Raw genomic sequence first — 14,037 nt, forward strand, 5'->3', positions numbered from 1 at the left:
TTTTTGAATAATTGATTGAGTTGCTTAAAGAACTTCTATAGCTACTTAAACAAATGATTGATTTATTTAAATAACTAATTGGGTTGTTTAAACAACTGATCGAGTTGCTTAAATAACCGATTGAGTTGTTTAAGCAGGTGAGTGGATTAGATGAGCAACATAAGTAGGTGGGTAAATGTAATCATGTTATTGGTTAGTACCAACTAAATGCTCTATTATTAAGGAATACTCAATTATTAATTTATTTGTAATTGATGAAATTGATTTATCAAAAAATAATTAAGTGGTAACATATCTAATAGGAGTAAATAAGTTTATAATATAGGATAGTTACATAAAATTTTCGAAAAGACTTCACATGCTAGGCTTGTATTTACAGGAGGTTATACGCTTATATGTAGCTGCCAATAGCTTCTTATTCTTGACGATCTCCCTTAGCCTTGAGCTTTTGTACATATGATACTGCGAGCAATTTTGAGCTTCGTGGCGAACGTCTTTAATTACTGAAATCTTACTCACTATCCATACAATATTCTAAATACTCAATTTAGTAAAGAAGAAATACACCCTTTCTTTCATTTTACATTGATACGGGGAGTCGACTAATTTTTTCTTTTTCACAAAAAATTTAGATTTTTACAAAATTTAGTAGTAAATCTAAAAATTAGAGTAATATTTTAATTAAAACTAGATAATAGGATGTAGCCTATGAATATATAAGAAAAGGAAAAAGAAAAAAGTGTATGAACAACAGAATAATAGGGCCGGTTTCTTAAACAAAGATGGGCCTTGAAGTATGAATCAAGGGCTTTTACAATAGCGGTGGCTTCTCCATTGTCTCTTCTTCTTCCTCTGTTTCTGTCTAAGTCTCCACAATGCTCTCTCGTTTCATCTCCAAATCCTCACACCTCCGACTCTTAACCCTGCTTCCTTCCAAAACCCACTTCTTAAACCCTAAACCCATTTCCACTATACCCTCTTTTCCCATTCCCAAGCCATGTTTCTTCCCCAACAACTCCCATTTCTTCTCCACCGGTAATAACAACAATGGCAAAGATTCAGAGCCATCATCTTCTGATTTGTGGAAACTTTCTTCTGAAACTGATCAATCACTGTTCAATGAAGACATAGAAAGTGTTGAGGGTATACAAACGCAGGTTCTTGATGATGGGTCTTGGGCTAAACAACAACAAGAAGAGAGTGGTGATGTGTTTAAAGAAAATAAGGGTGTTGGTGGAGGTGGGGAGGATGAGATTTGGGCAACCGCTGAAGGGTATAATAAAGCTTGGAGTTTTGATGTGGAAGGTGAAGGAGAGAAAGTGTTTGATGTGGGAGAAGAAGAGGTTATAATAGAAACTAAAATAATGGGTTTTGAAGACGAGGGTAAAGTTGAGAATGCTGAGGAGAAAAAGCTTCTTGAATTGGAAGAGAAAGCTCTTACTGAGGTTCTTAAAGGTAATCCCTTTTTTTAGTAGCTTATTTCAAATTGTTTTTTTCTTGAAAATATGTATAAGATTTGTGCATTATGGTTTGGTTGTAAGGTCTTATATTTTATCTCATTTGTTGTGTAGCACATGACTAGCCTAAATTGCCATGCTCTCTGAAGGTAATTTTAGCTTCTTTAAGATCATTTTTCTTGAGAAGGCATAATTGTTTATTTTGATTTGTTTACATTAGGTGGCATCTTTAATTGAGTAGCATATGACTAGGCTAAATTGTCATGCTTTCTGAAGTATAGGATTTGAGATAAGGTAGGAGATTAACTAGAAAGCTCTTAGTTGTCCATTGCTGCAAATTGTTGTCTGGCATTTTCAATGATTGAGAGTGTTACCTAAGCAGGCTATAGACCTATTGGCGTTCAACGTGATTTTTAATTGAGGTATCCCTTAAGTTTTACCAGAGACTTAAGGTATATTCTTAAATAATCATGCTAGCAGGAAACATCTTTAACTTTCAAAACTTGACAGATTATCCCAAACCAAATGTCACTCAATGTTTTACTGGCTTGATTGTATTTCCTGTCCTACTGCGAGTTTTAGGCGCATAATCCAGTGAGTTTGATCCAATTTTCTTTTGGTTTATATAACTTTTGACTCCATGTGGTTTTAATGCTCAGAAAATCTATATTTCTTGAAGCATGTTATAACCTTTTAGCTACTTACTGATTACAGGTTAGTCTGTGTTAACTTGACAATAAAAATTTAACTCCGGCAAGTACATTTAATTTCTGTGGGTTAGAGATCTTGAGAAAGAATATCAGGTTGGGGGGAGGTCAGGGGTGAGTAGTGGTTCATGCTCTCCTACTAGTTACGCAACTGGATAATGCACTTCTTTTATCTTATTACCTGCAATTATTCCTTAATCCTGTTCTGGGAGTTTTCTTAACGAGGTGCCTTTCGTTCCAGGTCCTAATCGTGCATTTGGTGATCTAATAGCGGCATCTGGAATCACAGATGAAATGCTGGACAGTTTGATTGCTTTGAGAGACCTGGATGACATTAAAGGGCTTCCTCCTTTGAGAGAAATCGAAGACATGCGTTATGAAAAGAATACTAGGAAATCAAGCAGAGCTGACATAGAGCGCCAAAAACAGGAGGAAGTAGCCAAGGCGCGAGTCAAACAAGTAGATGAAAAGGGAAGGGCTTATGGGACAGGAAGAAGGAAGTGTAGTATAGCCCGTGTTTGGGTTGAACCAGGTGCTGGTAAATTTATGGTGAATGACAAAGAGTTTGATGTATACTTTCCCATGCTTGATCACCGAGCTGTTCTCCTTCGACCTTTTACTGAAACTAAGACATTGGGCATGTGGGACGTGAGATGTACTGTAAAAGGAGGCGGTGTGTCAGGTAAGCAGCAGTAAGCATGCGAATGAGTTGCAAACATCGGTTCCTTTACCAATAATTTATTTGTTTTTCCCTCTGTTCTGATACAATATCTGCCAATTTATCTGTAAGAATATGACATCATACTCATTATGATTGCTGCTTGTATGTCTTGCTGGGTGCATTCTGGAGCAGAAATCAAACAAGGAGATGTGATAGGAGATTTGGAAAATGCATAGTTTAGACAACTGCATTTGGACCACCTGTTTTTACGTGAGAGTTGGAGCCCATATTTTTTATTGGCATAAATTTCAGTATACTATTTAGGGAAAATTTAGGAAATTTTAAAAGTATGATCTGAACAGAATTATCTTCGACTATAGAGCAAATTATGTGGTGTTTTCTTTTTAGCATGTTATTTCTAAGTCCTATCTTTCTAAGAGTTGCTTTGATATATATCCTGAGTTGCTTCGTCCAGGAATTTTGAGAAAGGTACAATGTGAATTGTTGGTTAGGTTGGTTGGTTGGTTGTTTTTACTTATATTTATTGCTATGAATTATGATGGTTGAAAGTTGAAACCTTATACAGCACATCTCAAAATTTTGTGTTTGGCCAAAAGCTAAACGTTAGTTTAGGAAGAAGGGAAGCTCGGGGGAAGGAAGGGAAAGTAGAAGGGTAATAGTGGAGAAATAAGATAAATTTATCTTCCAACTTTTTTTAGCTAAAGACGGCCATTTTTTGTCAATGGAATACGTAGGCTCAAGAATTGTTACTTTCGTCTGCGCTATATTTGTTTTCCTCTTCTCCTTTGTAAACCAAATAAGAGAGAGAAATAAATGAATAGTAGAAATAAAACAAAGAAAAGAAGAGAAAATGACAAGACAGAGAATCTTGGGTTTTTGGTCCTTTCTCAAAACAAAGAAAAGAGGAGAAAATGACAAGACAGATAATCTTGGCTCTCTGGTCCTTTCTCTTTATTTTCCTTTTTCTTGGCATAACGTTGATGTTTGGTGTTCGGGCGAGGAGGTCACAAGTTCAAGTCGTGGTAAGGATTTCTTGCAGAAATGCAATGTGATACTGCATACAATAGATCCAATATGGTACTATTATTACCTGGAACCCACCCCCCCCCCCTCCCCCCCCACATAGTGGGAGCTTAGCACTCCAGGCGACCCCTTTTGGTGTTCGATTCAGCTTGTATGCACGTCGATTATTTCTTTCTCTTTCTTCCCTTCTTTCCAATGGTGATTAATCTTTTAGACTGGTTCTCTCAATAGGCTTAAGGAGACGTGATACTTGTTTGCATTAAAAAGGTGTATGACTCCATTTAGGTGGACCAGACTGAAGAAGGAAGAGAAGGGTTTTATTTTGTTTTGGTGTTGGATTTAGAAAGGTAGAGGACATTGGAATAGGATTTTGCCTTCATATATTTGTGAGGAAGTGATCTTCTCCAAATTGATAAGACTTTTTGGTATGATATCTCCAAAAACAAAGACAAAAAAACAACAAAGAAGATAAAGCTATCAGATACTCTAAAAAGTGCTGTTATTACTTTTATATCGAACCTCCATCTACACTGATGAGAAAAAGTTTAATACAAAATAATTGCAGCACTTTTATTTCTAAAAAAAAAAATGAGGGACCAGCAATGGAGCATTAATGTGTCAATACTTGACTCGGAGCTTAATCAATTCAGATCTTAGTCAGTGACCTGACTTCCTCAAATCTTTCTGCTGAAGAGCTGTCCCTTGACTTAATCCTTCCCAACTTGCTCTTCCTCTGCTGAGTTCTTTAAGATAGATCGTGAAGGTGTTCCTTTGTTCTTTAATCTTTCTCTTTGCTAAGTGAAGTGCTTATCTGATACCATTCTTTGGTAGTCCTAGTTCGTGTAATTGTGTTATACTTCTAGTATAAACTATAAAGATAGTGTGTTGACTATGGGTTTGCTGCACTTCTTTGTTTTGCATTGAAAACCTGCATAATGTATCTGGCGAATTCTGTCTATCAATATGAAATTACATAAGCTTTGTTTTCACTAGTCAAGCTTTACATTCTAAACTTATACTTTGTCCTTGTGATGTAAATTTGTAATGGATCTTAGAAATCAAGCTGTCTAGCAACTTTTTTGAGTATTTTATTGTCAATAAATGCTTAGTATATAGGTATACGAAAACTTCATAGAGAGGGTTTCCTTTCTAGTTTCTCCATTCAATCTTCAACACAAGTAGGGGTATCGTGTGTGCTCTGGCAAGCTGTTGAAACACTTGATTGTAGTAAGTATTACAAAGACTTCTAATTTTGGGTATGCTGATTATGCCTCTTGCTCTCATGTCGTGACATGACCAAACATATTTCAAAGAGAAGTTTAGCAGGAACCACACCTATCTATGCGTTTGTGATTTTATCATGCTCCCTCCTCTGTCAGTCCAAAAACAAAAAAAACAAAAACAAAAAATAGAAAAGGGGGGAGGGGAAGAAAAAGAGAAAGAACTGGAGTACTATATATTTCCAGGGTTAGGTACGGCCTGGAGCTCTATTTCTTCTCTCCATGTGTGTGAAGTGGTGTTCTTTATTATATCATTCTGTTGATGTATTTTAAGCCGTCACCTAGTTGTCTTAAGTTGTTCTACACGTAGTTTTGGATAACAAATACGCTCAAATCAGGTCAAGTTGGTGCAATTCAGCTAGGCATCAGCAGGGCATTGCAGAATTGGGACCCAGAGTTGCGGCCTCCCCTCAGAGAAGGTAATACTTGCTACATGGAGTTTCTCACCTAAATACTTGCTATATGTTTAGTTTGGACGATGTAAAGGTTGGTTATATGTTGTAACCCACTTAGTTATAATTGAGCTCACACTTATTTTGCATCACGAGCCTATGTGAATTTGGTTTTTATGATCGGAGCTGCTTATCCTTGTCTTTGCAGGTGGCTACTTGACGAGAGACTCGAGAGTTGTGGAGAGGAAAAAGCCTGGTAAAGCAAAAGCAAGAAAGAGCTTCCAATGGGTCAAGCGTTGAACTGTTATGGTGCTAACACTAGGATGTCGCTGGAACTGGTATTCCAAAGGATTTGGTATCAATCGCACAATTTTCTATTTGGAGCCATTGTTAACTTATGGCACGAGTATACAAGATATGTTGCCTAGAATATTCTAAGTTGGCAGAGTTCTAGGATGCTTGTTTATTTTTTGTTGTTAGAGAGTTGCTTTCTCACACACATTTGTAACATAATTAGCTTGATATAACTATATTTTGTATCCAAGAGGATAGTTTTGAGAGCTTTAATAATGCAGACTGCCTTTGAAGTGGTGCAAAATTTCTCCATTTTCCCCTTGTGGCAACTATCATTCGCCTGCGTTGCGTCGTGTCTGGTGGCTAGCAAAAATGAGCAAAATTTCTCCATTTTCGGTTTGGAATGTTAGGGGATCAGCCTAAGGTAGGTATATTTGCCTCCAATTTCCTATATGTTTTGATAGAGACATTTTAGGTTCCCTCCCACTGATCCTCATCCTCCTTCCTATTAACGAGTTGATGGACAGATTCATAACCTGCTTGAGTTTCCTTCCTTTGGTGACTCAATCTGTCATTTGATCAAACAACAAAACTACAACAGTTTATTACACAACCTTACCTATTCTATGTATTCGAGACGAAGATTAAAAGAATCTGTTGTCATAGTAGTGGATTCTGTCGAGAGCTTTGAAAACAGGTAATTAATTAAAAAAGGCCGATTATATTTTTTTAGGTTTAAAGTTATGCAAAAACAAAAGGCACAAAATCAACAATGTAATTAATAGTAGTAGTATATTTTAGAGTGTTTTCTTCATTTTGGATTTTGGAGACTACTGCTTATATGCTGATAGCATGTCTTTATCCTTTAGCATGTCATGTTCCACTTTATCATTGGTTTGTCTGAATTTTCCGTCTTTCCATTCTGTTAAACATCGGAATCCAGCTAATGATCGTGTCTCAGTAAAAATTTCTCACGTAAAGACACTTTCTTTTGATCAGGCAACAATAAAATTTCATTAATTGGCATCCAGAGGATGAAAATGCAATACAAAAACAGGGAGCTCCTGCAAACTTAAATCGATCATATGTTCATTTATTTGTTCAATTCTTGCAAACATACATGGATATAAGAAATTTTAAATGTAGTTCTAACAGATTGAATTCATATTACATGTGACTCGTAAATAAACCCAAAATAACCAAACAAAACCGAGAATGAATAACCTGGTTTTATGTTTGGCTGTGTCTATAAATCATCAGAACGACACTAACTGGTCAACTCAAATCAAAAACAGGAAGAGTCCTAAGAATTTAATCCCCTCAACGCAAGTGACTTATTATCCTCCTGTTTCTTCTATTTTTCTAGCAAGTGAGGAACCCAATAATAAAATTTACAATCAGCAAGACTGGTATTTTGGTATACTACTCTATAGCTGTGCAACTTAACTTCATCTCACTTGCTTGCCTTCATAATAAAAGGTGAAAAATACACCAGCAAAAAGGTATTACCTTCCCCTTTGAATTGCTTCTGTTACAACACCATGTGAACCTGGCTGTAACATAAGGAAATCATTCTTTGATTTCTGAAGAAGGCTTTAATGCAAAAATAGTAACAGAAATGGTATCAACTCGGAGGACACGCAGATAATGATCTCTGTGTTTTTCAACTGCAAGAAACGATCTCTACGGCGAGCTATGTTGTAAGACCGCCATTTACGTGCACTACCTCGAGATTGAAAAACCAACCAAGAGAGAGACCAGACACGTAATCTCGGATGTTTTAGCAGTGGTGTATCCACACTCCAAAGTAGCTCCACTCAATTTGGTGACAATGTCTGTAATTCAAGATACCACAGGTTATTGCGATTAATCACCACATCCTGCACCTAGCCAGATTAATCAACAAGAAATGATAAACAACAACAATTATACTTGTAAAAAAACAAAGACAACTACTAAGGAAAATGAGAATTTTTGCATACTTATATCACCAAGACGAGATGTTTCACTGCCTTAGAGCAAGGCATCCAACTACATCCATAAAGAAAAGAAGAAATATTCTATTCCAGATACAACTATTAAGAAAGAAAGTAGTTGAAAATATTCATAGTTTAAGACGATTAGTGAACTCACTGATTAATTGTGGTATGTTTAAGTAACAAATTAGAGAACAGAAGCAACTGCCAGAGAAGTGAAAATGTGTGTGCCATGCCCACCTTCAGAGTTCTCTGATTTGATATAAAACTATGTCTTTTTATGAAAAATACAAAATTCTGTTAAAGATGATACGTATAGTGTCTTTCTTTGAGGGTATGAGCTTCCTCCTACATAGACTAGAAAAGAGAGTACTAATTCTTGCTAGCTCTAGACACGAGTATGTCGTGAAGATCAGTCCATGACCATTTGCATATGACTTTTTTTCCAGATGTTGAAGGACAAGGATGAAAGGAATGTGATGTTATGCTAAAGAACAATTTGAAGCTTGTAACATAATACTGGTAACTTGGATTAACCACACATTGAAAAGGAGTATGCGAAAGTTAATAATCAACTGCACTAGAATAGGATTCTATGCGCAAATAAAAGCTCTCGATTTATTGGCATGACTCCATATATTCCGACTTAACAACACTCCAACTTCAAGGAGTCTGAATACTAGAAAACAAAGAAATCCTTCTTTCAAGATATATTCAAAGCAGCCCTTGACATAAATACCTCATGGAATACATCAAAAGAAATTACCTACAAATGCTGCTTAAAACTTCATGAACAACCTAATGTTTTGCACAAGTAGCTTAAACTGCATAAAAAACCTTCGAGGTTTTGCCTAAGTTCAAACTAATTAATAGCTATAGAAATGATGACTAAACTCGGAAAAAATCAACAAAAGAAACGGATTTGCAGCAGAAGCCATGTACTATTTTCAGTTTGGGTCTCAACTACAATAACACAAGCCATGTCTTCTTAATTCTCTATGATTTCTGAAATATTAACAGTTCCAGTCAAGCACATCATGTAGTAAGAGAGTAATTAAGGCAAAGATGAAAACACCTTTAAGAAATGCATCAGTAATAAAATGAATGGTAGTAATATTTGGAATAGAATGAGTCTGCACCAAGGGATTTATCTTGCGACAAATGAAACATATGCTGTAGAGAAAGCAACCTAGGCATTCTAACTGATTTCGATCATAAGCCAGCAAATGAATGAGAAAATAACTAAAGACTTGCACAACTAATATCATCAGTATTTTGTTTAATTAGTTTATGTCCTCTACCTTGAAGACTGATATAGATTCTTTCAAGTGTTCCCCTACTCTACAAAACCTGCAACCTATAAAGAGAAAAAATCATCAGCGGTCGAAAAGATCAAGAAAATCGTACGAGCTTCAGACAGGGAAGCGGTAGTTGACAACTACGGCATGCAAGAAACACAAGCCAAAGTATTTGCTAACTTTATCTCTAAACATGGTTAAAAGAAAGTGTTGATATGCATAAGACCGGGCATATAATGCAAGAGTCATCTACCTCAGCTGTGGCGAAAAAAGCAGAACGCTTGTTCAAGCTGGCACATATTCTGCTTGAGTGATGAGAAATACCTTGCAACAGGAAAGAGGAGAAAAGTTCTTATGGAAATAGTCAAAGGTCTGGATCTGAGTCCCGCTTCCTTTTCACAAAAGGAGTCCTTCACAAAGTTCTTCTTCGGAAGAAGAATCCTCTGTAGTCACATAACCAGTGTCTTTCATTTGCCTATTCAGTCCTCCCAAAAGACAGTAAATTTCATTTGTTTGGCCACTGGAGGTATCTGAAACCAAAAAGGGAGAAAAGCCAGAACCCGTATCAACCCAAGCACATCCTGGAGCCTTTCTTACACCAAAATCCCGCATAACGGTTCTCACTTTTGCCAGTTTATTCCAACGTCCAGCATCCGCATACATATTAGCAATCAACACATAATATCCAGGATTATCGGGCCTCAGCTCCAGCAGTTTCTCAGCTGCCCATTCTCCTATCTCAGTATTCCTATGAATCTTACATGCTCCAAGGAGAGTTGCCCACATTTCAGGTGTTGGTTCATAAGGCATCTTTATAATGATTTCCTCTGCTTTTTTAAGTAGACCAGCCCTACCAAAGAGGTCAATCAAGCAAGAAAAGTGCTCCAAACGAGGACTTATATCATAAGTACTTTGCATCTGTTCGAATAGCTTCTGACCCTGCGTCACATGGCCTGAATGACTACATGCTGACAAAGTAGCAACCATGGTCACATGGTCTGGTTTTATATGGTGCCTTATCATCTCATTAAAAAGTTCAATTGCTTCTCTTCCTTCACCTTGAATACCATATCCTGCTATCAGCGAAGTGTAGGTAACTGCATCTTTCTTGCTCATCAAATTAAATAGTTTTCTGGCTACTACTACCTTTCCGGATCTCGCATACATATCCACAAGTGAATTCCACAATAGCATATGTTCCTCAAACCCTTTCCGCCTTGTAAGATAGCAGTGAAATTCTTTACCATGTTGTAAATTTGCCACCCTAGCACAAAGGGGGAGAATGCTTGCTATAGTTATATAATTTGGCTCAACACCAGAAAGCAGCATTTCTCGGAAAAGAAAGGAGGTTTCCTCAGACCTGTCCCAATGTGCAAAGCCAGATATGATCGTATTCCAGGTAATTACAGTTTTAGAGTCAACCAACTGAAATAAAATATGCGCCTGCTTAAGCGCCTTGCATCTGGCATACATATTGATTAAAGCATTTCTTACATTATCGAAATCGTCAAGGTGACTTCGCATCACTATACCATGAATTTCTTTTCCATTTTTTAACAAACCAGTATGAGAACATGCACCCAAACCAATAAGTGTTGCCACAGGTTCTAGCTGAATTCCACAAGTTCTCATTTGAGAGAACAATTTAAGAGCCCCAATAAAGTTACCTGTCTTCAAGCAACCTCCAGCTATGGTGTTCCAAGTAATAATATCCATTTCAGCACCAGTAGCCCTCATTCTATCAAAAAGTTCAAAAGCTTTACTCCACATACCTTTGGAAGCATAACCATAGATCATTGAATTCCATGAAACTGCATCCTTAACTGGCATCCTTTCAAATATGTCATTTGCAACATCCACTTCCCCACATTTCGCATACATGGAAACTAAAGCATTCTGGACAAACAAGCTACCCTCTAGGAAACTACCATCTATAGATTTGTGAATATCCTGGCCAGAAGCAAGATTTAATTGTTCACCACAGGCCTTCAGAACAGACGGATAAGTGAACTCATCGGGTCTTATACCTCTATTTACCATCTGTCTATAGGCAGATAACGCCTTTTCATTTTGCCTCCTTCTAACATAGGAAGAAATAAGGAGATTCCAAGGGAGAGGGTGCAAAATATTTGAAGTTTCAGCAATTGCATGAGCATTATCAAGTAAATCGAAGGTCGTATAAAAGGTGAGTATCCTTGGTACCAAATTCCAACTATGTGCAACGCCCGAATTAATAATGCAGGCATGAAGCTGCTTCCCTTCGAGAAGTGACTTACTGTTAGTACAACATAACAAAAGAGACGATAAGGACTGTATAACAAGATCACAAGGGGTTTGAGAGGAGACATGAGTCCGAATAAGTGAAAAAGTTCTAAAGGCTTTGCATATGTGGCCTTGGCTTGCAAAGTCCTTCAAGGTTGTCAGTAGGCAATCCACCATAGACTCATTTGTTGCTTCACAAGACCCTGAAACAGATTCACGAGAACTACACAGCAAGGAATGGACACTGTTTCGGGGGTCTGATTCTGTAACACTCCTCCACTTTTTAGGTATGAACATCCGAATTTGGGACAAAGGAAGGTTTCTTGGAAGCACACTGAATCGGGAGGGCATAAACTACAGATGCTGAAACTACAATGAGTAATAAGAAGATAGCGGATGGGTATCGTATGCATGACTGCTTCCGCATTTGCAACACTAACAACAGTCTGTAACGGCTTAGAAAGATTGAATCTTTACCCAATCTATCCCTGCAAAATGAATCACATGTGTAAGACACAATAATAGCAATTAATCTATAAAATCCAGAGCGATCATGATGCAACCAAAAAGGAAAATAAGTATTCAGCTTTCTAACACATTAATATGAACCTGAAAATCATACAAAGAAACATATGAAATTGAATTTCTAAGAACAAACAAGAAATATACTCCTTCATCCCAACTTAAATGACACTCTCCTATTTTGGAACATCCAAAAATATTTAACACCATTATATTTCTATACAACTTTCAATACTTTCAAGAATTCAACTATTCAAATTTTTAACTTTCAAGTGATGTTTGACTATCAAACTAACTTTTAAATAATCCCCTTTTTAATATGACTTTAATTAACATTTCAAACTTCATGTCCATCAATTATGAGCATATAAATTGAGACAGAGGCAGTAATATAAAAAAAAGCAAAAACAGGAGCTAAGTAGGATTGTTAGTCCTCGTGCATTTAATAAACTAGTTAATTACAGCATTTTTTTAATTTCTAAAAACAAATAAAAAGAAAGGAAAAAACAAAAAAAGATCACAATTTCAATTAAATCACCCAAAATTGTTCACTTTATCAGCAATTGACCAACAAACCTCAAAATAAACAGAAACAAAAGAAGACTCACTTAAAAAAAATTCACTTTTTAATATTGCTATAATCATTCAGAGTGCAATTTGAAGTTTCTGGAATCCAATATTCGAAAAAACAGGTTAACAATATACAAATTGACCCAAGGATTGGTCCTAAATAACCTCAAGCAGCTAAATGCGAAGATTAACAAAGATAGTGAGAGAATATATGTACTAAGTCTGGAGGCCACCGGCCACAGGGGTCGCCGGTAAGGAGAAGGGAAAATGGTTGCTGTAGAGATTGGAGGAGGAAACGAAGTGAGAACAATAACCTTGTTTAGGGGTTTAGAGAATGGGGTTTTGACTTTTGACAGCTTTTGTCCTTTGAACCTAGGAATATCTTTTATTGCAAGTCTGAGTTTCTCCTTTTCTTTTTGAAAAAAGATTTTATTTTTATATATATATATATATATATATAAAATAATAATAATAATATAAAAGTGACTCACGAAGAAAAAAATGCATAAATATATTAATAATATATAATAATACACTTAAATTTTGTGGGAGTTCTATTACCCTTTGTGTCGTTCAAAATGTACTTGAATAGCTTATATGACAAACATATTTATCGCTCTCCCACTCCCCCTCCTTAATTTCAAGATAACAAAAAGTTTTTGGGAAGAAATTGTTGTGTATGTTGAGACTTGAGAAGTGGGTCAGTTTTGATGGAAAGAGAAGGGTATAGAGTGAGAAAAAAACGGTTATATCGGAAGAGAATGCACGATAATGGTTTTTTCATTGCCACAATCTGCATACTTGTTCGCGGGAGAAGAATAGTAGGTAGGGAAGAAGAAAAGAAATGAAGAGAAAGAAAATAAGTATATTGCTTAGATATGCTGTGAATCAGTAAGGATACAAACTACTCTATCTTGAACACAATGTTCTGTTCGCTAACAGAGATGTGGTCTTTTATGAGAAAGTCTTTCCATTTCAAAATCTTACAGTTGAGGCTGAGCACCTATTCCTGGATATTCCTGATCTTATAAGACATGATATAGAAGAAGAGACAATTACACCATATAATGTTCTGTTACCTGAGTCAGTCTCTTTACTAGGAAAAGTTGTGCACACTTTGAAAATTGCTCTAGTTCACACTGAAGGAGAGTCAATTCAAGGCATAGAGCTTGGATACACCAATTTTTCAATCTGAAGATTTCAGAAAATTTACAAGAGTATCAAAGCCACCCTTATGACTTAAAGATTATGTTAGGCCTAACAAAAAAGCAGTCCAACTATTATAAACACCCTATTTCTGATGTGATAGGGTATGACAACATTTTTATCAAATATTAGAGTTGTCTTTTTAATTTTTTAAAGTGGAACCAGATAACTATCATGAGACAACCAAAGACAAAAAGTAGAGAGAAACTACGAAGAGAGAGATTAAGGCATTAGAGGATAATAAAACTTGGAAACTTGTTCCATTGCCCAAGATGAAGCTATCGATTACAAATAATTTTACAAACTTAAGTGTGAAGCTTCAGGAGAAATGAAGAGATTCAAACCAAGGCTTGTAGCTAAGGATTTTA

The 14,037-nt window shown here is 36.3% G+C and overlaps 2 protein-coding genes across 10 annotated transcripts; one reads left to right on the forward strand and one right to left on the reverse strand.

Moving 5' to 3' along the window:
* Window positions 1–748: 748 nt before the first annotated feature.
* Window positions 749–6,139, forward strand: LOC107817791 (small ribosomal subunit protein uS9m). Of its 2 annotated transcripts, none has more exons than XM_016643663.2 (4): window positions 749–1,455; window positions 2,406–2,846; window positions 5,488–5,568; window positions 5,750–6,139. In XM_016643663.2, the coding sequence occupies exons 1-4, from the start codon at window positions 876–878 to the stop codon at window positions 5,839–5,841; spliced, it is 1,194 nt and encodes a 397-aa protein (XP_016499149.1). In that variant the 5' UTR covers window positions 749–875; the 3' UTR covers window positions 5,842–6,139. The 2 variants fall into 2 exon arrangements, with proteins under 2 accessions (XP_016499149.1, XP_075110915.1); XM_075254814.1 differs by having other exon boundaries at window positions 778–1,455; window positions 5,460–5,568.
* Window positions 6,140–6,904: 765 nt separating this feature from the next.
* On the reverse strand, window positions 6,905–13,500 carry LOC107817792 (pentatricopeptide repeat-containing protein At1g71490-like). Of its 8 annotated transcripts, none has more exons than XM_075254808.1 (4): window positions 13,025–13,500; window positions 9,363–11,859; window positions 9,113–9,168; window positions 6,905–7,670 (listed from the first exon to the last, which is right to left on the reverse strand). In XM_075254808.1, exon 2 carries the CDS (start codon window positions 11,720–11,722, stop codon window positions 9,506–9,508), a length of 2,217 nt encoding a protein of 738 aa, XP_075110909.1. In that variant the 5' UTR covers window positions 11,723–11,859; window positions 13,025–13,500; the 3' UTR covers window positions 6,905–7,670; window positions 9,113–9,168; window positions 9,363–9,505. The 8 variants fall into 8 exon arrangements, with proteins under 8 accessions (XP_075110909.1, XP_075110910.1, XP_075110913.1 ...); XM_075254809.1 differs by lacking the exon at window positions 13,025–13,500 and adding an exon at window positions 12,778–12,870; XM_075254812.1 differs by lacking the exon at window positions 13,025–13,500 and adding an exon at window positions 12,681–12,858 and having other exon boundaries at window positions 9,434–11,859.
* Between the last annotated feature and the right edge of the window lie 537 nt (window positions 13,501–14,037).

This window comes from Nicotiana tabacum, chromosome 6, assembly GCF_000715075.1.
Source record: "Nicotiana tabacum cultivar K326 chromosome 6, ASM71507v2, whole genome shotgun sequence".
Classification (NCBI taxonomy): domain Eukaryota; kingdom Viridiplantae; phylum Streptophyta; class Magnoliopsida; order Solanales; family Solanaceae; genus Nicotiana; species Nicotiana tabacum.